The sequence below is a fragment of the Myotis nattereri genome (genome assembly GCF_964212035.1).
Source record: "Myotis nattereri genome assembly, chromosome: 3".
Classification (NCBI taxonomy): domain Eukaryota; kingdom Metazoa; phylum Chordata; class Mammalia; order Chiroptera; family Vespertilionidae; genus Myotis; species Myotis nattereri.
The window spans coordinates 100,717,536-100,740,749 of record NC_138077.1 but is presented as its reverse complement, the minus strand read 5'-3'; the positions used below and the strand labels follow the sequence as shown (position 1 = coordinate 100,740,749).

The 23,214-nt window shown below is 40.7% G+C and overlaps 1 protein-coding gene across 1 annotated transcript in view; it reads left to right on the top strand.

Annotated features, from left to right (window-relative positions):
* Positions 1-23,214, top strand: part of LIPI (lipase I) — a gene marked incomplete at both ends in the record, with an annotated part of 77,147 nt that overhangs the window by 10,646 nt on the left and 43,287 nt on the right. Inside the window, 2 exons of the mRNA XM_081087412.1 lie at positions 17,280-17,662; positions 20,480-20,588. Of these exons, the coding sequence (XP_080943538.1) occupies positions 17,280-17,662; positions 20,480-20,588 (492 nt within the window). The remainder of the gene's footprint in view (positions 1-17,279; positions 17,663-20,479; positions 20,589-23,214) is intronic.

Here is a 23,214-nt window from a genome sequence, read left to right as displayed (position 1 = left end):
ATTGAATCTATAGATTGCTTTAGGTACTATGGACATTTTAATGATGTTGATTCTACCAATTCATGAACATGGGATGTTTTTCCATTTGTTTATGTCTTCCTCTATCTCTTTTTTCAATGTCCTATTGTTTTCTGAGTACAGGTCTTTTACATCCTTGGTTAAGTTTATTCCTAGGTATCTTAATTTTTTTTGGTGCAATGGTAAATGGGATTTTTTTTTTTCATTTCTCTCTCTGTGAGTTCATTATTGGTGTATAAAAAAGCCATAGATTTCTGGGCATTAATTTTGTATCCTGGTACACTGCCAAATTCATTTATTAGGTCTAGTAGTTTTTTTGTTTGTTTGTTTGTTTTTTAAACATTTTAAAAATGTTTATTTTAGAAAGGAGGGAGAGAGAGAAACACCGATTTGTTGTTCCATGTATTCGTGCATTCACTGGTTGATTCTTGCATGTGCCCTGTTTGGGGATCAAACTGCAACCTTGGTGCATTAGAACAACACTCCAACCAATGAGCTACCTGGCCAGGGCAAGAATCAGACTTTTGAAACTCTTCAAGTCATAGCATGTTCAGGGGATAGGTGGAGCTCTTTAGGAGCAGTGGTCAGATTCTTCTGGGCTGCTCTTAACTCCTCAGGGCTACAAACTAGTTCTTGCCTGCAGCTGGTTTCTTGGCTCTGAGAAAGACCCAGATCATCCTCAGTTCACCAGGGCTGCAGATACATCGGCCTTTCATCATGCTCTTACTGGAACACCTTTGGGATATTCAGGTATCCCACCACCACTTATTAGAAAGTCCATCTTTGCCCTAGTGATTTAAGAAGTCACCTTTATCATAAATAAATTTCTGTGTGTCCTTGAGTCTGTGTCTAGACTTTCTTTTCTGTTCCACTGGTCTATTTATCTCTTTTTATTTTATTTTATTTTATTTTAATTTTTAAAAAATTCTCTGCATTTATTGTTCTTCCAGTTCTTATCTCTTTTTATTTATTCATTCTTGTGGCAGTTTTAATGTTAGAGGCTTTATAGTATTTTTCACACCTGGTGGGGCTAGTTGCCACATGCTTCTCCCCCATTTTTTGATTTTTCAGTGTTTTCCTGGTATTTTCACATGTTTGGCAGTCTGGTTTTATATTTTTTTATTTTTATTTTTTTAAAATAATTTTTATTTCTTGAAGTATTACAAAGAATATTACATATGTCTCCTTTTTCCCCCCCTTGACATTTCCCTGGCCTCCCCTACCCCCTAGTGTCTTGTGTCCATTGGTTATTCTTATATGCATGCATATAAGTCCTTCGGTTGATCTCTTAACTGCCCTCCCAAACCCTCCCCAGGCTTCACACTATACTTTGACAGTCTGTTCAATGCTGCTCTGCCTCGGTATCTACCCCTATTCATCAGTTTATCCTGGTCCCCATTATCTGTCCCAACCTTACTGGAGCCATCCCAACCTCACCGGGGCCGTTTTGTCCTCACCAGGGCCGTCTTGACCTCACTGGGGTCATCCCTACCTCACCGGGGCTATCCCTACCTCACAGGGGCCGTTTCAACCTCACTGGGGCCGTTTCAACCTCACTGGGGCCGTTTCAACCTCACTGGGGCCGTCCCGACCTCGCTGGGACCGTTTCAAACTCACTGGGGCCGTCCCAGCCTCACCGGGGCCGTTGCAACCTCACCGGGGCAGTCTCGACCTCACTGGGGCCATCCCAGCCTCACCGGGGAAACACGAAGTTTGGCACTCTGTCCCCTCCTGGGCGGCTCCCCACCAGACAAAATCTCCAGGCATTCCTGGTGGCTGAACATCCAGCACACCTGCTTGGACTTCGCCCTCCACCAAGTGCACAGACTGCCCGTCTGCTGTCCCCCAGCACCCCACGTGAGACTGGGGCATGCTTGTGCACCTGCTGGTACAGGGGTTCCACATCACTGGCCCAGCCGGGCCCGGCCCTGGCCTGCCCCGAACCCGACTCTGCCCCCTGAGTGCATCCCTCCCGGATGCGAGGAGCCGAAATCTGCAGCCTGCTGGGTTGGGCTCTGTACTTGGTGCCTCTGCACATCCTACTCAGTCTCAATGCTCTTCTTTCTATGGAAGGAATTGAAATCTGCAGTTTGTTGGGTTGGGCTCTGTACTTGGTGTCTGCACATTCTACTCAGTCTCAATGCTCTTCTTTCTTTCCTTCCAGTTGTAGAGCTTCCACTGGGCCAGCTTTCCCATGGTTCTGTATGATAGCTGTTTGTCCTATAGTTGGTAGTTTCGATGTTGTTGTGGGAGGCAGCACGCACAGGTCTGTACCTTACGCTGCCATCTTGGTTCTCCTGGGTCTGCTTCTTGAGTGTGTCTCCCATGGGTGCGAGGAGTTGAAGTCTGCAATTTGTTGGGTTAGGCTGCAAAAGTGCAGGTGGGTCTTTTTGTGCCCCTGGCACAGCTTGGATGGGAATGTAAATTAATTAGGGCTGGGTCTCAGGGGGTCACCAGGGCGGAGTAAATAGCAATGTCGTCTCCACAGCTCCTCGCCTCTCTGGGGCTCTGGGACTTCCAGTCCCCCAGTGCCGGCGAGCAGCTGTGCGACAGAGCCTCCCTCGCTTTCTGACGGCTGAAAGGCCGTGCCACCTCTTCCTGTAGGGTCTGGTGCCTCATGATCCCACCCGAACCAGCTCAGTGGATTTGAGAGTTTGTAAAAGAGCAGGCATTTCCTCTTGTGCCTCTGGCACAGCTTGGATGGGGATGTTAATTGAGTAAGGTGGGGTCTCAGGGAGTCGCCAGGGCGGAACAAATAGCAATGGTGGCATCTCTGCAGCTCCTTGCCTCTTCGGGACATTGGGACTTCGTGTCCCCCAGTGCCAGCGAGTGCCGGGAGCCGGTCCATCCTTGCTGTTTCAAGGGACCTGGCATATATGGCATACTGTTCTTAATATGTTTGCTCACCTTCTAAGGTAAATGTAAAGGCATGGGAGGAGGTAGGCCCAAGGAGCCTTATCCTTAACCCCACTGCAGCCTTTCCACCCCGGGAAAGTTCAGGATTGGCAAGCTCTCCCTGGGGTGATAGATCAGGACTCAGGTAATAGTGGAAAGCGCCAATCCTACTCTTAAAATGGATACAAGAGAGCATTTGGGGTTTTTTCTTTTTAATGCCTGCTTTTAAAAAATAAAAAAGGGGGAATTTGCCAGGAGCCCGTCCATCCTTGCTGTTTCAAGGGACCTGGCATATATGGCATACTGTTCTTAATATGTTTGCTCACCTTCTTGGCACTATGTTTTAACCAAGGTCACCTCTCCGAGAAAGCTTGTTTCTCCAGGTAGGGATTTTCCCCTGAAGTTAGGGAGGGAATAAAACCCCTTAAGTGCCAGGCGGGTAGTTAATCACTTTAACTACGAACAATCATACTTAAGCTACATAATCTTTACTCCCTGGAATGGAGATAAGAAGTGCTCTAACCTTTGGAATAGAGATTGATAAGATTGGAATCAACTGGTATAAATACAGATGCAACAAGACAACAGGACACAGAACCTACACAGAACCTAGAGACAGAACCTAGAGACAGAACATGGCAAAAGATCCTGGACAGAAACTGGCAACAGAACCTAGAGACAGAACCTAGCGAGAGAACCTGGCTGAAGATCCTATAGACAGAACCTGGCTACAGAACCTGGACACAGAACCTAGACACAGAACCTAGACACAGAACCTAGACCCAGAACCTAGAGACAGAACCTGGCTACAGAACCTGGCTAGAACATGGCAAGAGAACCTGATTAGAACCTGGACAGAACCTGGCTGGAGAACCTAGTGAGGGAACATGGCTACAGAACCTGGATGGAGAACCTGGCTGGAGAACCTAGCAAGAGAACATGGACACAGAACTTGGCTGGAGATTGTGGCTAGAGATCCTGGCAAGGCTGCCGATCAACTGAACACTGTCTCCGTGTCATTCCTTCTTCGCCGACTCCGTCCACACCTTTGGGGACCCCTGGACCTGCTGGGGTTGGACCCCAGCAAGCGAGCAGCTGCGCGCCAGAGCCTCCCTCACTTTCCAACCACTGCAAGGCTGTGCCGCCTCTCCCCATAGGGTCTAGGGCAGGGGTGGGCAAACTTTTTGACTCGAGGGCCACAATGGGTTCTTAAACTGGACAGGAGGGCCGGAACAAAAGCATGGATGGAGTGTTTGTGTGAACTAATACATGTTAACACTGCTGCTGCTGAAGGAGTGGAGGGGAGAGCAAGAGAACCCTCTGCTCTTTCGGCTCCGCAGGCCGGATCGAACAGCTGAATGGGCCGGATCCGGCCCGCGGGCTATAGTTTGCCCATGTCTGGTCTAGGGCCTCAGAGACCCGCCCCGAGCAATCTGGTTGAAACAAACCCGCACATCCAGTTGCAGCCCGCCTGGCATGCGACTGTGTACCTCTGTTTTTGGCGCCTCTGTAGCTCCTACTCAGTCTCACTGTGCTTCTTTCATTCCTTCCAGTTGTAGAACTTCCACTGGGCCAACTTCCCCATGGTTCTGAATGGTGTTTGTTTGTCTTATAGTTGGTAGTTTCAATGATGTTGTGGGAGGCAGCACGCACAGGTCTACTCCCTACGCCGCCATCTTGGTTCTTGGTCTAGTAGTTTTTTGATGGAGTCTTTGGGGTTTTCTATGTATAGTATCATGTCACCTGCAAATAAGGATAGTTTTACTTCCTTTCCAATTTGGATATATTTTATTCATTCTTTTTATCAAATCACTATGGCTAGTACTTCTAGTACTATGTTGAACAGGAGTGGTGAAAGTGGGCATCCATGTCTTGTTCCTGTCCTTAGGGGAAATGGTTTTAGTTTTTGCCCATTGATTATGATGTTAGCTTAAGGTTTGTCATATAGGGTTTTTATTGTGTTGAGGTATGATCCCTCTATTCCCACTTTGCTGAGAGTTTTTATTCAGAAAGGGTGTTGGATTTTGTCAAAAGCTTTTTCTGCATTAAGTGATATGATAATGTGATTTTTTTGTCTCTCAGTTTGCTTATGTGATGTATCACATTTATTGATTTGCGGATATTATACCATCCTTGCATCTCTGGAATAAATCCCACTTGATCATGGTGTATGATCTTTCTAATGTATTGCTGAATCTGATTTGTAGAATTTTGTTGAGGATTTTAGCATCTGTGTTCATCTAGGATATCGGCCTGTAGTTCTCGGTCTCTCTTTTTTTTTTTTTTTTTTTGTGGTGTCTTTATCTGGTTTTGGGATTAGGGTAATGTTGGCTTCATAGGAAGAGCTTGGAAGCGTGCCTTCCTCTCGAATTTTTTGGAATAGTCTGAGGAGGATAGGTTTTAGTTCTTTGAATGCTTGGTAGAACTCCCCTGTAAAGCCATCCAGACCAGGGCTTTTGTTTGCTGGATGATTTTTGATCGCTGTTTCAATTTCTTCAGTAGTTGTCAGCCTATTCAGGTTTTTTGATTCTTCTTGGTTGAGTTTTGGGAGCCTGTATTTTTCTAAGAATATATCCATTTCGTCTAGGTTCTCCTTTTTGTTGGAGTAGAGTTGTTCATAGTATTTCTTCATAATCGTTTCTATTTCTGTGGGATTGGTTGTTATTTCACCTCTTTCATTTCTGATTTTGTTTATTTGGATTTTCTCTCTTTGCTTCTTGGTGAACCTGACTAGAGGTTCCTCAATCTTGTTTATCCTTTCAAAGAACAGCTCTTGGTTTTGTTGATCTTTTGTATTGGTTTTTTGGTCTCTATTTCGTTTATCTCCGCTCGGATCTTTATTATTTCCTTCCTTCTGCTTATGCTGGGCTTTTCTTGTTGCTCTCTTTCTAACTCTTTGAGTTGTAGGGTTAGGTAATTTATTATCATTGTTTCTTATTTTTGTGATAGGCTTGTAGAGCTATGAACTTCCCTCTCAAGACTGCTTTCACTGTGTCCCATAGACTTTGCATTGTCGTGTTTTCATTGTCATTTGTTGCTGTGATGATTTTTATTTCTTCTTTGATCTCTCTGGTAACCCAGTCATTGTTTAATAGAATGCTATTTAGCCTCCAGGTGTTTGATTTTTTTTATTGTTTTTATTGTAGTTGATTTCTAGTTTTATGCCTTTGTGATCTGAGAAGATGCTTGATATGATTTCTATCTTCTTGAATTTGAAGACACTTTGCCTGTGACCCAAATTTTGATCTTTCTTTTAAAATGACCCATATGCACTTGAGAAGAATGTATATTCTGTGGTTTGGGGTGAAATGTTCTGAAGATGTCAATTAATTCCATCTGATCTAGTGAGACATTTAGGATTGATGTTTCTTTGCTTATTTTTTGTTTAGAGGATTTGTCCAATGGTGATAGTGGGGTATTAAAGTCTCCTACTATGACTGTATTGCTGTCAATATCTCCCTTGATATTCTCCAGAAGTATTTTTATGTATTTGGGTGCTCCTGTATTGGGTGCGTATATGTTTACCAGAGTTATTTCTTCTTGTTGGGTTGCTCCCTTTAGTATTATGAAGTGGCCTTCCTCATCTCTTTTTGTTTCTTTCACTTTGAGATCTAATTTGTCAGATATAAGTACTGCTACCCCAGCTTTTTTTTCATTTCCATTCACCTGAAAAACCTTTTTCCATCCCTTCACCATCAGTCTGTGTGAGTCCTTTTTTGTGAGGTGGGTTTCCTGTAGACAGCAGATTTTGTGGGGCACAGACTTCCCCAAACCTCTAGATCCTGTTCTCGTATTTCCCTCTCCTGCCTGTATTGCAGACCTCACTTTTCCTTAGGCCAGTGGTCGGCAAACTGCAGCTCGCGAGCCATATGTGGCTCTTTGGCCCCTTGAGTGTGGCTCTTCCTAAGCCTTAGGAGTACCCTAATTAAGTTAATAACAATGTACCTACCTATATAGTTTAAGTTTTAAAAATTTGGCTCTCAAAAGAAATTTCAATCATTGTACTGTTGATATTTGGCTATGTTGACTAATGAGTTTGCTGACCACTGCCCTAGGCAAAATCTTACCTTTCCATGAAAAGGTGCAGAGCTCATCTGAGTCCATGTATTCGAGCTGCTAGAGACCCTGTGTTCCTGGATTCATAGCTGGTTGCTGGGTGTTGTGGTTGTAGAGACCGGGCTGTATAGGCTTCTAATAACAGCCACTCACCCCTTCAAGATGGCGTGGTCTCCACGGCAAACCTGGTCGCTCTGGAGAGATTTCAGCAGCAGTGGAGGCTTCCTGGTCAGGGGAGCCCCTTTCGGCAGTCCCCAACAGTCCCTTGGAGGATAGCTGTCCCTCACCCACAAATATACACTCCTCATACATCCCCATGCTCTCCTTTTATTCTCTCCCTCTCACAATGTCTTGCAGACTGCCTTCCCGTCAGCAGCCATCTTCCCCTTCAGGATTAGTAGCTTTTTTTAGCTGAGTTTTGAGACCTCTTTGTTATTGATTTGGTCAATGCTGAAAGTTGCAAAACAGGCTAACTTGTCTCTGAAGGTTACCACCACTAATATTGGGTTTGAAATCAAAGAAAGTTAGAATAACATGAGTTATTTGAAGGAACCAAGGCTCAGAGATGAGAAGAAAAAGAGAAATTGTTAAGTCGTAAGAGATGTTTGAGAGAAGCTAGAGACTCTTGGGTCATAGCTACCCATGTGTAGCTCACTGTCCACACATCAAAATTCTGTCCATTCGATCTCCTTGTCCTCTTCACAGTCATTCTCACTGTAATGGAAATATATTTCAGGGACACAGCTGAATGACTTAGAATGATTGTTCCTAACATCACCATATGTCTTTAATATTTTTAACAGTTTACTGCCAAAACCTCGGAAGATTTTTAGGATTCTCTCTCAGTGTATCTCTGTGTTGAAATATTGCTGGAGTTGTGGCAGAATATATGGGACAATGATCAGGCAGCACTCTGAGGAAAGAAAGTTTAACCTTTATTTCGCAGATCTGCTAGTCCAGGGGAATTCAGGATCCAAAGCCTGAACTGAACTAGTGGGGAGGCTCTGACCTATATATCTCCTCCTGTGGCAGGCCTCTGAGGGTCCCCAAAGCTCCATCCAAGTCAGTCTTGGGGGGCCTTGGGATCATGGTCCACAACTCTGCCCAAGTCAGTCAGAGTGGGGAAGTAAGACTACAGTTTTAACCAGATACTGAACTAGGTTGCAAGCTCCCTGCCCCCATTTTCCTTTTCAGAGTCATTATCTTCCTACATGGCAAAGAAATACAATATTTGGTCCCTCTTACTGAGTTTCTAATTACAATACAGTTACTCAGTAAAATTCCCAGACTCTCAATGTCTTAGTTTTCAAACAGGACTTAACGAATCAATATTTTTCTTTTTGTTTTAGATGTTTTTAATTTTTTGCTAATAATATTATTTTTGTTATCATTTTTAAATACCTGAAGTCTATTTAAACAACTTTTGTCATTATAAAACTAATAAATAATTTAGATCCAGAACATTCAGAAAATATTAAAATACAGAAAACAGAAATAGAGAAAAACATAAAACATCTTCATTAATATCACCATCATTACAAATAACAATAAAGTAATTGTTTTATTTCCTACCAGCCCCATTACAATATGTGCGTATGTATACAAATATGTATCTGTGTATATAGTATACTATATAATCCTATATAATAAAAGGGTAATATGCAAATTGACCAAATGGCAGCACGGCCTGTCACTATGATGTTCACTTTCCACCAGGGGGCAGATGTTCAATACAGGAGCTGACTCCTGGTGGTCAGTGAGATCCCACAGAGGGAGTGCCACTCAGCCAGAAGCCGGGCTGAAGGCTGGCAAGCCCAGTGGCGGTGGTGGGAGCCTCTCTCATCTCCGTTGTAGCACTAAGAATGTCCAACTGACGGCTTAGGCCCGCTCCCTACGAACATCCTCAGAGGGCTCCTGGGCTGCAAAAGGGCGCAGGCCAGGCTGAGAGACTCTTCCCCCGACCACGCCGCCCCCCCCCCCCCGTGCATGAATGTCATGCACTAGGCCTCTAGTACTGTATAAATATCATACACTATTGATAACATTATAACTGTATATATGAACTATTAATTGCTGCATATAGTTCCTATCTATAGATACACCATAATTTATGTTTCTAGTTTCTCATTACCATATATTTAGTTAATTTCTAAATGTGCACTATTAAAAATTTTGTGATACATTGTGTTGATGGTCAATGTATATAATGGTAAAATGACATGGTAATATTGTTTAATTCATCTTTATTTGACTTTTAAGAAGGTTAGGTACATTTTAATTAGTTTATGAGCAATATTTTATTTTGTAGAATTGTCATTCACTTTGTGTTCAATTGGGGTATTTGCTTTCATTCAAAGTATCTTATACATAAGTATATTAATTTCTTCCCTACTTTTATTTGGAAATATTTCAGAGGGAAGCTTTGTGGGAAGAGATTCACCAAAGAACTTGTATGCATAACACATGGACACTGACAATACTGTGGTGAAGGTGTGAGGCAAGGGGCAGGTGTGGGCTGAAAGGGGTGAATGGGGATAAAAAGAGCACAACTGTAATACTTTCAATAATAAAGATTTAAAACAGGTTTAACAAGCATCTTGATGTGTTTCCCCTGCTAACCTCACTTTGAAAACTACTGTAGCAACATATCTATCACAGAACATTTTAATTGGCACAAAGTACACTGGGAGAAAAGAAAGAAAATTATTTTCCTAGTTTATTTATTTTTTTGTCATTTGCCTAATGTACAGTGTTTTAATATTTCTAATGTATGCAATTGTATTTTTACTTTTTCCTAATAGGAGTTTCTCATTATTCCCTGTTTCATCTTAATCTACTGTACTTTTAAGCATTTTTTTTTATTGATTAAGGTATTACATATGTGTCCTTATCCCTGATTGGCCCCCAACCCCGCACTCATGCCCTCACCCCCTGGTGTCTCTGTCCATTGGTTAGGCCTATATGCATGCATACAAGTCCTTTGGTTGATCTCTTTCCCTTACCCCCACCCTCACCTATCTTCATCCTGAGGTTTGAAGGTCTGATTGATGCTTCTCTGTCTCTGGACCTGTTTTTGTTCATCAGTTTATGTTGTTCATTATAATCCACAAATGAGTGAGATCATGTGATATTTATCTTTCTCTGACTGGCTTATTTCACCTAGCATAATGCTCTCCAGGTCCATCCATGCTGTGGCAAATGGTAAGAATTCCTTTTCTTTTTTTTTTTTTTTTTACTGCAGCATAGTATTCCATTGTGTAGATGTACAGCTGTTTTTTAATCCATTCATCTGTTGATGGTCACTTAGGCTGTTTCCAAATCTTAGCTATGGTAAATTGTGCTGCTATGAACATAGGGGTGCATATATCCTTTCAGATTGGTGTTTCTAGTTTCTTGGGATATATTCCTAAAGTGGGATCACTGGGTCAAATAGAAGTTCCATTTTTAGTTTTTTGAGAAAAGCCAATACTGTTCTCCACAGTGGCTGCACCAGTCTTCATTCCCACCAGCAGTGCATTCCTACCTTTTCTCCACATCCTCGCCAGCACTTGTCATTTTTTCATTTTTGATGACAGACATTCTGACAGGTGTGAGATGGTACTGCATTGTCATTTTGATTTGTATCTCCTGGATGATTAGTGATTTTGAGCATGTTTTCATATGTCTCTTGGCCTTTCTTATGTTCTCTTTCAAAAAGTATCTATCTAGGTCCATTGCCCATTTTTTTATTGGGTTGTTTATCTTCCTCTTGTTAAGTTGTATGAGTTCCCAGTAAATGTTGGAGATTAAACCCTTATCGATGATAACATTGGCAAATACGTTCTCCCATGCAGTGGGCTTTCTTGTTGTTTTGTTGATGGTTTCTTTTGCTGTACAAAAGCTTTTTATTTTGATGTAGTCCCATTTGTTTATTTTCTCTTTTTTTCCATTACCCTAGGACAGTGATGGCAAACCTATGACACGCGTGTCAGAGGTGACACGCGAATTCATTTTTTGGTTGATTTTTCTTTGTTAAATGGCATTTAAATATATAAAATAAATATCAAAAATATACATCTTTGTTTTACTATGGTTGCAAATATAAAAAAATTTCTATATGTGACACGGCACCAGAGTTAAGTTAGGGTTTTTAAAAATGCTGGCACGCTGAGCTCAAAAGGTTCGCCATCACTGCCCTAGGAGCTGTATTGGTGAAGAAATTGCTTTGGCATATGTCTGAGATTTTGCTGCCTGTGGATTCCTCTAGTATTTTTATGGTTTCCTGTCTTACATTTAAGTCCTTTATCCATTTTGAGCTTATTTTTGTGAATGGTGTAAGTTGGTGGTCTAGTTTCACGTTTTTGCACGTATTTGTCCAATTTTCCCAGCACCATATTTTGAAGAGGCTGTCTTGACTCCATTGTTCTTGCCTCCTTTGTCAAATATTAACTGAGCATAGTGGGTTTGGGATGATGTCTGGGCTCTCTATTCTATTCCATTGATCTATATGCCTATTCTTGTGCCAGTACCAGGCAGTTTTGAGAACAGTGGCTTTGTAATACAGTTTGATATCCGGTATTGAGATCCCTCCTACTTTGTTCTTCTTTCTCAGGATTGCTGCAGCTATTCGAGATCTTTTTTTATTCCAGATGAATTTTTGAAGAATTCATTCTAGGTCTTTGAAATATGACATTGGTATTTTAATGGGGAGTGCATTTAATCTATAGATTGCTTTGGGGAGTATGGACATTTTAATGATGATTCTACCAGTCTATGAACACGGTATATTCTTGCATCTGTTTATGTCTTCTTCTATCACTTTTTTCAGTGTCCCGTAATTTTCTGAGTACAGTTATTTTACCTCCTCAGTTAAGTTTTTTCTTAAGTATCTTAATTTTTTTGGTGCAATGGTTAATGGGATTTCTTTTTAGTCTTTCTATCTGTAAGTTCACTATTGATGTGTAGAAATGACATAGACTTCTTGGCTTTAATTTTGTATCCTGCTACATTGCCGAATTCATTTATTAAGTCTAAATTTTTTTGATGGAGTCTTTAGGGTTCTCTATGTACAGTATCATGTCATCTGCAAATAAGGACAGTTTTACAACTTCTTTTCCCATTTGGATATCTTTTATTTCTTTTTCTTGTCTAATTGCTATGGCTAGCACTTCCAGAACTATGTTGAACAGCAGTGGTGAAAGTGGGCATCCCTGTCTCATTCCTGTTCTTAGGTGAAATGGTTTGTATTTTTTGCCCATTGAGTATGATGTTGCCTACAGGTTTGTCTTATAATGCTTTTATTATATGACATTGAGGTATGATCCCTCTATTCCCATTTTGCCAAGGGTTTTTATCAAGGAAGGGTGTTGGATTTTGTCAAATGCTTTTTCTGCATCAATTGATATGACTATGTGGTTTTTTCCTCTCAATTTGTTTATGTGTTGTATCACATTTATTGATTTGCGGATATTGTACCATCCTTGCATCCCTGGGATAAATTCTACTTGGTCATGGTGTATGATCTTTCTGATGTAATGCTGGATACAATTTGCTAAAATTTTGTTGAGGATCTTGGCATCTATGTTCATGAGGGATATTGGCCTGTAATTCTATTTCTTTGTGTTGTCTTTATGTGGTTTTGGTATTAGGGTGATGCTGGCTTCATAGAATGAGCTTGGAAGTGTTCCTTCCTCTTGAATTTTTTGGAATAGTCTGAGGAGGATAGGATTTAGTTCTTTCTTGAATGTTCGGTATAACTCCCTGTGAAGTCTGGCCCCGGGCTTTTGTTTGTTGGAAGCTTTTTGATGATTGCTTCAATTTCTTCCATAGTTATCGACCTACTGAGATTTTAGATTCTTCTTAATTGAGTTTCGGAAAGTTGAATTTTTTCTATGAATATGTCTATTTCCTCCAGATTGTTGAGTTTGTTGGACTAGAGTTGATCATAGTATTTTTTAACAATTATTTTTATTTCTGTGGGGTCTGTTGTTATTTCATCTCTTTCATTACTGGTTTTGTTTATGTGGGTCCTCCCTCTTTGTTTCTTGGTGAGCCTGTCTAGAGGGTTCATCAATCTTGTTTATCCTTTCAGTGAACCAGCTCTTCATTTCATTGATCTTTTGTATTATTCATTTGGTCTCTATGACTCTTATTTATGCTCTGATCTTTGTTATCTCCTTTCTTGTGCTCATTCTGGGATTTTCTTTTTGCTCTCTTTCTAATTCTTTAAGTTGTAGAGTTAGATGATTTATTACAATTTTTATTGGGTTTTTTTTTGGTAATCTGCTGTATTTTTACACCAATAAATTTTATATTAATGGACTCCTGTTCCTTTTTTTAAACATTATTGTCCTTGCAGTCTAATAAATGTACTATAGTGTTCTGAAATTACTTTTACAGCTTTTACTGGATAATAGATCTCTGTGTTGATTGTTTTGGGTGATTTCTTTTCCTTATATTCTAGCAGGGATTTTATTGGGTTATTCCCCATTACTCATTCCTAGGCCAAGTAAACTCTAACTTGGCTTGGAGTGGACTAACAGTTTGGATATATCAATTGCATTTGGCCTTCTTACTGTTCTGGGTGGTGGGAATGTGGATGGACATAATTCCTTATACAATTTATACAGTATAGCAAGTACTGTTACTGTACTGTGGTTTGATTTATCCCTTTTCTTAACTTCATTTTCTAGTACTTAGAATAAATGAAGTATCAAGATTTTCCAAGTATCTTGACCAAGTATCTCTTCACTATTAACTCAGGAGTTAAATGCAGGTCATGTTTTCTTTCATTGCCTTCCTCCCATATATTTTTCCAAATAATTGTGACAATATTACCTATATACTTTCCAAACTGGAATGATTTTAATGAATAAATAATAACATTTTTATGGTTTATAAAATATATATATAGTAGAGGCCCGGTGCACAAAATTCATGCACTTGTGGGGGAGGCCCTCAGCCTGGCCTGTGCCCTCTTGCAGTCCAGGAGTCCTCAGGGGATGGGGAGTGGGCCAAAGCTGGCAGTTGGACACCCTTAAGCTGCTGTGGGCGTGGGAGAGGCTGCCACCACTGCCACTGTACTCACTAGCCATGAGCCTGGTTTCTGGCTGAGCAGCACTCCCCCTGAGATGCTCCTGTGTTAAGCGTCTGCCCCCTGGTGGTCATTGCATGTCATAGTGACTGGTTGTTCCACTGTTTGGTCGATTTGCATGTTAGCCTTTTATTATATAAGATATTATATTTATATATTAAAACACTAGAGGCCCGGTGCACAAAAATTTGTGCACTTGGTGGGGGGAAACCCCTCAGCCCGGCCTGTGCCCTCTCACAGTCTGGGACCCCTCAGGGGATGACCACCTGCTGGCTTAGGCCTGCTCCCCTGGGGATTGGGCTTAAGCTGGAAGTCATACATCCCTCTGGCAGCCTGGAAGTTCTCAGGGGATGTCCACTTGCCAGCGGGGAGCAGGCCTAAGCTGCAGTCAGACATGCTTAGAGCTGCTGAGGAGGCAGGAGAGGCTTCCATCACCACCACTGTACTGGCAACAATCAGCCTGGCTTGCGGCTGAGCAAAGCTCCTCATGTGGGAGCGCACTGACCACCAGGGGGAAGCTCCTGCATTGAGCATCTGCCCCCTGGTGGTCAGTGTGTGTCATAATGACCAGTCATTCCCAGTCTCTCTGCTGTTAGGGTCAGTTTTCATATTACCCTTTTAATATATCAGATAGAGGCATGGTGCACAGGTGGTGGCCTGCTGGAATGTCCTGAAGGGTGTTTCGGATCAGAGTGGGGGTCCTGCTTGGGTGCCTGGCCAGACTGGGTGAGAGGCTGAGGGCTGTTTTCAGGCTGGCCTGCGACTGAAGCTCCCAGCCTCTCCTTTTTTTTCTTTTTTTTTTATTCTGGGATTTATTTACCTTCTATAATTGAAACTCTGTTGCCGTCACTGGCGCTCCCAGCTCTGAGGCGACGGCTGGCTGAAAGCAGGTATCTGGGGTTTGTTTAGCTTCTATAATTCAAACTTTGTTGCTCTTGGAGCTGTTGCTTTCGGAGCTTAGAGCTGGGCCACAGCAGGTGGGGAACCTTGTCTTCCTCCATCACCAGAGCAAGCAAACCTCCTGCTCGCTTCAGCTGCGTGGCTGCCGGCCGCCATCTTTGTTGGCAGTTAATTTGCATATCTCGCTGATTAGCCAATGGGAAGAGTAGCGGAGGTATGGTTAATTACCCTTTTGTCTTTTATTAGATAGGATATTTATAGTTATCAAATATCTACACTAATAAAAGAGAAAAATGGTAATTGGCATACGGCGATACCGTTTTCATTGGCTAATCAGGGCTATATGCAAATTAACTTCCAAGAAGATGGCGGCTAATTTGCATATGTAGGCACAATGCAGGGAGGCGAAAGGGAAAGCAGGAAGAAGCCCCCTGCCACTGACAGTGATCGGAAACCCAGAGGGGAGCTAAGAGCTGGGGGGCAGGGCAAAGGCGGCCCTGGGGCCGCCTTTGCCCTGCCCCCCAGCCATGATCAGAGAATCAGGCGCCTTTGCCGCCCTGGCCAGTGATAGCAGGAAGTAGGGGTGGAGCCAGCGATGGGAGCTGGGCACGGTCGAAGCTGGCAGTCCCAGAAGCTAGGGGTCCCTTGCCTGGGCCTAAAGCGAAGCCCACGATCGCGGCGCCCCCCGCTGCCACTGTGGGTCCCCGCTGCCTGGGCCGGACACCTAGGCCAGAGGCGTTAGGCCTGGGCAGGGGCGGGGCCTGCAACCGCGGGAAGCTGGGGGTCCTCTGCCCAGGCCTGACACCTCTGCCGGAGGCCTCAGGCCTGGTCAAGGGGCTGATCCGGTGATTGGTGATCGGAGGGTGATGAGGGTCAACTCCTCTGGCCGAGGCATCAGGCCTGGGTGGGGGGAAGAGCCGGGGATTGGGAGATATGATGGTCCCCTTACCCAGGCCTGAAGCCTGGGTCAGAGGCGTCAGGCTTGGGCGGGGAGTGGAGCAAGCGATCAGAGGGAGATGGGGGTCCCCTGCCCAGGCATGATTCCTGGGCCAGAGGCCTCAGGCCTGGGCAGGGGCCAGAGCCAGTGATCGGGCGGAGGCGTCAGGCCTGGGCAAGGGGCCGATCAGGCGATCGGAGGTTGATGGGGGTCAACGCCTGAGGGCTCCCAGTATGTGAGAGGGGGCAGGCTGGGCTGAGGGACTCTCCCCCCCCACACACACACACCCAGTGCACGAATTTCGTGCACCGGGCCCCTAGTCCTATATAATAAAAGAGAAACATGTAAATTAATCATCCCTCTGCTATGCTTACTAGCCAATCAGAGTGAGTATGCAAATTAACCTGACAAAGATGGCAGGTTAATTTGCATACACAGGCACCTGGCAGCCAGGGCCATGCTGGGAAAGTTCTGGCCCTATGGCCGCTAGCTCACACACTGGCACTGGGGAGCCAGGAGCAGGCAGTGTGTGTGGAAGCCGGGGGCGGGGCTTGGAGTTCAGGAGCAGGCCCCAGAGCCAAAAGGCCTCTGTCCCCAGGACAGTCTAGATAGGTAGGTAGGAGGATAGATAAGATGAACATATGCATGAGAAGACTTATAGGAGGGTATTTAAAGTGTCTTACATTTTGGTGTGCTTATGCTTAACCCTGTGATTAATGACTTTACATTTAATATTATTGCTTATTTTATTAATATAAATCCTAGAAATAAAATCAGGAAGAATAAATATTTTAAGATTATCTGTGTGATATACACACACATGTAAAATGTCAAAAGGATGCTGTATTATCAGTATCCATGTAAATGAATATTTGTTACATTTATCCTCACAAATATTGAGTATTAAAATGATTTTTCTACTATTGCTTAATTTGGTAGGAAGAAAAAGATAACTTATTGTTTTGATTTGTATTTATTTGATCCCTAGTCAGTTAAAATATATTTTTTCTAATGCTTATCCATATGTAACTATTTTCTGCAGAATAACAGTTAAAGCTCATAATCAACTTACCTACTTTTATTGCTGTTCACACTTTATTAATAATAATAATTTTACTCAAACTATTGCTATTAGTATATTGTACAGATAAAAATAATTCTTAATTTTAATCAATTTTATTTATTTCTATATTTTATAGTAAATTTTAAATAATTCTAGTTCAAAAATTCATTTTGCATAATCAGCAAATCAACATTGTAGTTACTCGGTAAATTGTGTTGAAGTGCTAATGAAATTAAATTCTCCCCACCCTTCAAGTTCAATCTTGCTTTTTGCAAGAGCAATGGGAATGGAATCAAATACTATATCAGTACTCAGCTTGACTGATTTTTTTTTTTCAGAGAATAAAAGACCATGCCTTGAATTTACAAAGCTATCAATGAAGGATTCCTTCAGTGATTTGTTTAATCCCCAAGTGAAGATGTTTTTGTTAATGTATCCAAAGAACAACCTAAACTGTCCTGAGCCACTTTTGGAGCAGGATGATTCACTTAATGTTAAGTTCAACACAAGTAAGAAAACAGTCTGGCTTATTCATGGATACAGACCACTGAGCTCCATTCCATCATGGCTTCCGAACTTTATAAGGACTTTGAATCATCATGATGTGAATATAGTTGTAGTGAACTGGATCCGGGGTGCTACAACGTTAATTTACAGTAGAGCCGTTAAAAACACCAGAAAAGTTGCTGTGAGTTTGAGTGAGTACATTCAGAAGCTGTTGGTAAGTCTGGAATGTTATGTATTATATACGTTATACAATATACAGTGTCTTATGCAAGACTACAAACTGTTAAAGAATGCTTTTTTCATATTTTAGTGCTTAATGCTTTTTTCTCAGAATTCAGAATTATTGCTTGATATGCTAATGTATGCAGCCATCCTTTTTTGTTTATGTAAATGGATAATTTTATGCCTAGACATGACCTGTCTTAATTTAAAAAAATATGTTAAAGACTAAGTTATTGTGTTTTATCTTTTAGCATTTTAACTTTTTAACTCTATACAGATTTCAGGATAAAGTAATGATTCTATATAGACATAGGAAATAAACTATATAATCATTAGATACTTTAAATAGTTTTTCTAATGTATGGCTAGTATGTTTATAGTTTATAGTTAATCAAGTGTGAATTGGTAAAAATTAGAGAAAAACAACTGAAAAGTAGCTTATTGCTGCCAACCTTGGAGGCAGGTCTTAGTTTCATTCATATTTGTCCAGCATTTCGGTCCAGGGTTGGGTGAGTGAAATAAATTCAGGACAGTTTTAGGTCATCTGCCTTTACTAAGTCAATCCATATGGAGATCCATGTCTGTTCCAGAGATAGGTGGTGGTGATGGGCACTCGAGAGAAAGAAGGATATTTGATTTGGGGGACATTCATAGCCTTGAAATCTGCCTTTAAATTGTGTTGTGCTTAACTTCCAAGTCTCTGCTCAAATTGAGCAAGCATGTCACAGTGGTTAGGTTAGGAGCTAGACTGGAGGGTTTCAAAGACCCAGTCCATCTCATCATCTGTGTGACTTTGAGCAATTGCTTAAGGTCTCTGCCTCATTTCCTTAGCTATTTGGAATAACAAGACATTATGTCAATATTTAACTTTTAAATAAAATTAATTCTTAACCAGTGCCTGCTATATAATAATCATTGGCAAAAATCATTTATCCTAATTAATATTTATATACTTAAATGTGGACAAACCCAAACCATCCCTCTAGAGAGAGGTAATTGATGCACCTGTTTTTATGGATAGTCTATGATTTTCATAATTGATTGTTTTCCTTACAGCAGTGCTCTTTAATTATCATGCACCTTAAAGTATGGAAAATGTGGATGTGAAATAGAAAAATTTAGGAAAATTTGTAGTTTCGATATGTTTCAAATTTAGGAAAATTTGTAGTTTAGATATGTTTCTAAGAGTGGCTTTGCTTGCAAAAGCTTCATATTAAGGGGAAGAGATGAAAGGACCAGTAGCACTAAACTTGAGAGTGATACTTCCTCAGGTTTCTGGGAACTGCTCTGAAAATTTTGAAGAAAATTATCACCCGGAGCTTGGAAAGCCTACGTCTAATTTCTCATTAGAAATAAATGCTCTATATCTTCAATAAGCCATTGGATGTGTCACTGTGTAAAATGGACCCTCACTTGCTTCTTGAGAACTTGGGGGAAGAAATTCTCCCTCATTTAAGCTTTTAATTGGCCTCCTCCCCCACCAAGGAGGGGTGTTTGAAGCTCAGAGAGGAGTCTAAAATTTGGGCTTGAAAGATCAGATTTCATTGTTCTTTGATGTGATCTGGGGAAATCACTCAAAAACCATGAGTGATTTATCATCTCTGAAATGAGGATGATGATTCACACTGTTCAGTCTTCCAAGAATATTTGACACAATCTGATGAGAATATATTTTGGAGTTAAACAGACTTGGACTAGAAGTACACATTTTTCCCTTTTAGAAATAGTACATTTGGCTTTGGGCAACTTAAGATCAAATGATATTTACTCTGCATTTATACATTCTAGGAAAAATAGGATAACAATAAATGACTCACAGAGCTAGTGTGAATATTAAATATGAGATTTATAAAGCACTTGTCAAGGTAGCTAGTACAAAGTAAATCCCCAATAATGTCTAGTTATTATTGTTATACAATGATTTACTAATTAAATGTGTTATTTTGCATATATTATTCTAGATAATAGGTGGCAGAGGTTTAACATCGATATATATATATATATATATATATATATATATATATATATATATATACAGTCTCTAAGTGGCCAGAACGACTGGAATGACCAGACGCTATAATGTGCACTGACAACCAGGGGGCAGATGCTCAATGCAGGAGCTGCCCCCTGGTGGTCAGTGTGCTCCCACAGCCAACTTCCCCAGGTTGGCCAACCTCCCACAGTTCCTTCCCCCAACTCCCAGGCTGGGACAGGGAACTGGGGGTGAGTGGCGGTGGACGCAGCCCCTTTTCCAAGGGGGCTGAGGGCCATCTCCCTCCTTGGGGCCAGTGGCCAACCTCCTGTGCCCTGTCCCTCCCCGCAGCCAGCAGGCCCTGATTGACCCGCCTGCCCACCTTGGTGGTGGCGTGGTGGCGAGGGAAGGAGGAGAGGGGAGGTAGGGAACCTCACAGTGGCAAGGCGCTGATGATCAGCATCCAGCATCTGTTCCTTCTGCGCCCAGCCAGGCGACCATCACCTCCTCTCCGGCCCAGCCCTGATCCGCCTGGCCCCAATTGTCCCTGATTGCTGACCAGGCCTAAGGGCCCCACCCGTGCATGTATTTCGTGCACCAGGCCTCTAGTTTTTAAATAAAAATTTAATGTAATTATTAAAAATGTGTAGAGAAAAATCAGATATTTCATGGAAGAAGTTGAACAAAGATAGTTGTTTTAAAATTATAAAATCTTATTTTCTATCTTTCAGAAATGGATTAAACTACAAAAAATAACAAATTTTAGAATATTGATGCAAAAGGTATAATTTGTGATTTTATGAAATGAAAACTGTAACATTGCACTTTCTATTGCAGAAGCATGGAGCATCTCTTGATAATTTTCATTTCATAGGTATGAGTTTAGGGGCTCATATTAGTGGATTTGTTGGAAAGATATTTCAAGGTCAACTTGGAAGAATAACAGGTAAAAATTTTTAAATAAAATTAATGTGTTTGCATATATTTAAGCATCAGAAATTACTTTATTTAAACTTTAATAGATATAATATTTAAGATATAATATAAAAATAATGCACAAATATTTATTTTTTCTATATTATATTCAAATGTTAGTATTTATTTTAGTTAGATTTAAAAGTCTTGTTTGGTTCTTAGATGAGCATATTACCCTTATAGTATTGAAAAGAATCAGATCAACTTCTGCAGCTCCATTTGAATTTTAAAAACACGTCATAACAATACAAAGAAAAAGTTGTTCCATTAAATATAAAGCTTTTTTAACTGAAAATATAATAATGTGCTATATTTAATTTCAAAGAATTTGATGTATTTCAATACTTTTAAAAATTTTACTGGAACAATAGGAGAGTTGGGAGTTGGTATTTAAATTTAAGGGATTCCAGATCCTCTCAAATTTTCATAACAAAGTTACCTCATCCGGTGAGCTTGATTACCAAATAATGCTGACATGGATTTTCATGCTTCCCTTTAGGAATGCTGGTAAAATTTTTTAGAATTACAGACTTTCTTTGTACTGGAAGACTTCCATTTATGGTAGGGATGAATTGGCCATAAGGCCACAGAGCATGGCTGCATAGGTTGAGCTCTGTACATCTCTAGGATACGATGGAAATGGTGCTCCCTTGAGTTCTTGTGTCCTCAACCACTCAGCACAGCCACCCATCATGGGAGAATCAGGGCCATCTGGTCTTCCTACCTCTGAGGTGTAGCCTAATTAGTGAAATAATCTGAATTTGAACGCAGGGCTTCTTTTTCTCTGCTTGCCATCTTCTACAAGCATGTATCAGTTTTCTGGGGACAGTGGCGGAAGTGGCTTAGCTAGGCAGGGCAACATGCTTCCACTCTGTTAGTGTAGAGTTGTTACTGGAAGGTGGTATCCAGTTTCTCTCTCTGCTTGCGATGCCATCCAGCCAGTAAGGCCCTATTTCTCAGCACCAAGTGGTCTAGGGGTCCAAGTCCAGACCTCACAGTTGACAGTGAGTGAGTATTTCAGTGAGTATTTCAGTAAGTGCCAGTCAGTGAGTATTTCATTTTAATTTTTTATTATTTTTAATGTTTATTTTTCAATTACAATTATATAATTTTCAGGTATACAGTATAGTGGTTAGATGGCTATATAATTTCGAAGTGACCTCCTCCAATAATTCTAGTACTCACCTGCCTCTAGAATAATGGTGATTTGAGAACTGGTAGGATATTATCCCTCCCCAACCAGTTTAGCTTTTTAAGAATTAAGGAGATTGACGTCTATAGAAGATTTTTAATAATTTCAAGTGTAAATAAAAGGTAATAGAGTTTTTAGGGAAGTTAAGCAAAAGGGGGAGAGGAGTGGATAACTAGTACAGATTGTTAGGATGTTTACAAGCCTTTAGTATACCTTCCTGACCTTGATCAGTTTTAGTGTCATTCTCATTATACAGATGTGAAAACTGAGGTTAATTGAATGAATGTGAAAGTGTTAAAAAGTTAGCAACAGCTAAACCAGAATTTACACGAAGGTCTCTAGCAGCCAAAGCCCATATTTTTTTTCAATCGCCATGCTAACTCAGTTTCAACTGGTGGTAAACCTACTTTATTTTAAGGTGTGTTTAATCACATATTAGTCCAATTTAAAAGGTTATACATGTCAAGCAATTATGAAAGTTTACAAGTCCAGTAAATGTGGTGCTTCTACATCAGAATCACTTATAGAAAGAGAGAATTTTCTGCCTTAGTCAGTAAGTGGGCTAAATAAACAAGAATAATAGAAGGGCCTGAGATAACATTATATTTTACTTTAAAAATCTCTTTTTAAGATGATGTGTCTTCCATTGTGTATATCTTATCAAGGCATTGACTTTTATCTCCTCCCTCCTTTTTTTGGCACTATCCAGAAGATCATGAGCCTAGACCAGTGATGGCGAACCTATGACATGCGTGTCAGAGGTGACACGCGAACTCATTTTTTTGGTTGATTTTTCTTTGTTAAATGGCATTGAAATATATAAAATAATTATAAAAATATAAATCTTTGTTTTACTATGGTTTCAAATATCAAAAAATTTCTATATGTGACCCAGCATCAGAGTTACGTAAGGGTTTTTTCAAAATGCTGACACACCGAGCTCAAAAGGTTCACCATCACTGGCCTAGACTTTTTACTTAGAATTTAAAATATATCAAAAATGTATTCATATTTCATGGAACTTTTAATATATTTTTCTTATGTGTGTGGTAAACTTTTGTGAGAAGTAAATGATAAATAAATGTTTATTTAAATATGAAACAGTAAAAACTGTATTTAATCCCACAGCCCAAATTACATCTGATGCTTAACATTATTTTAGACCTATAGATAGACCCAGGATGAACTAATAATGCACAGGATTGGGAATGATTTTTCCCCCTTCACAAGTTGTAGTAGTTATTTATTATTAAAGTTCTAACATTTTTTCCTAATTACTTCTTAAATAAAATTGCTAAAACCTACAATATTTTGTTGAGGCATCTCTAGTGATACTTAATACTGTATTGTTGATAAAATCTGAAAATTGGTAAAAAGTATCCTATAAAATAAAACCCTAATATGC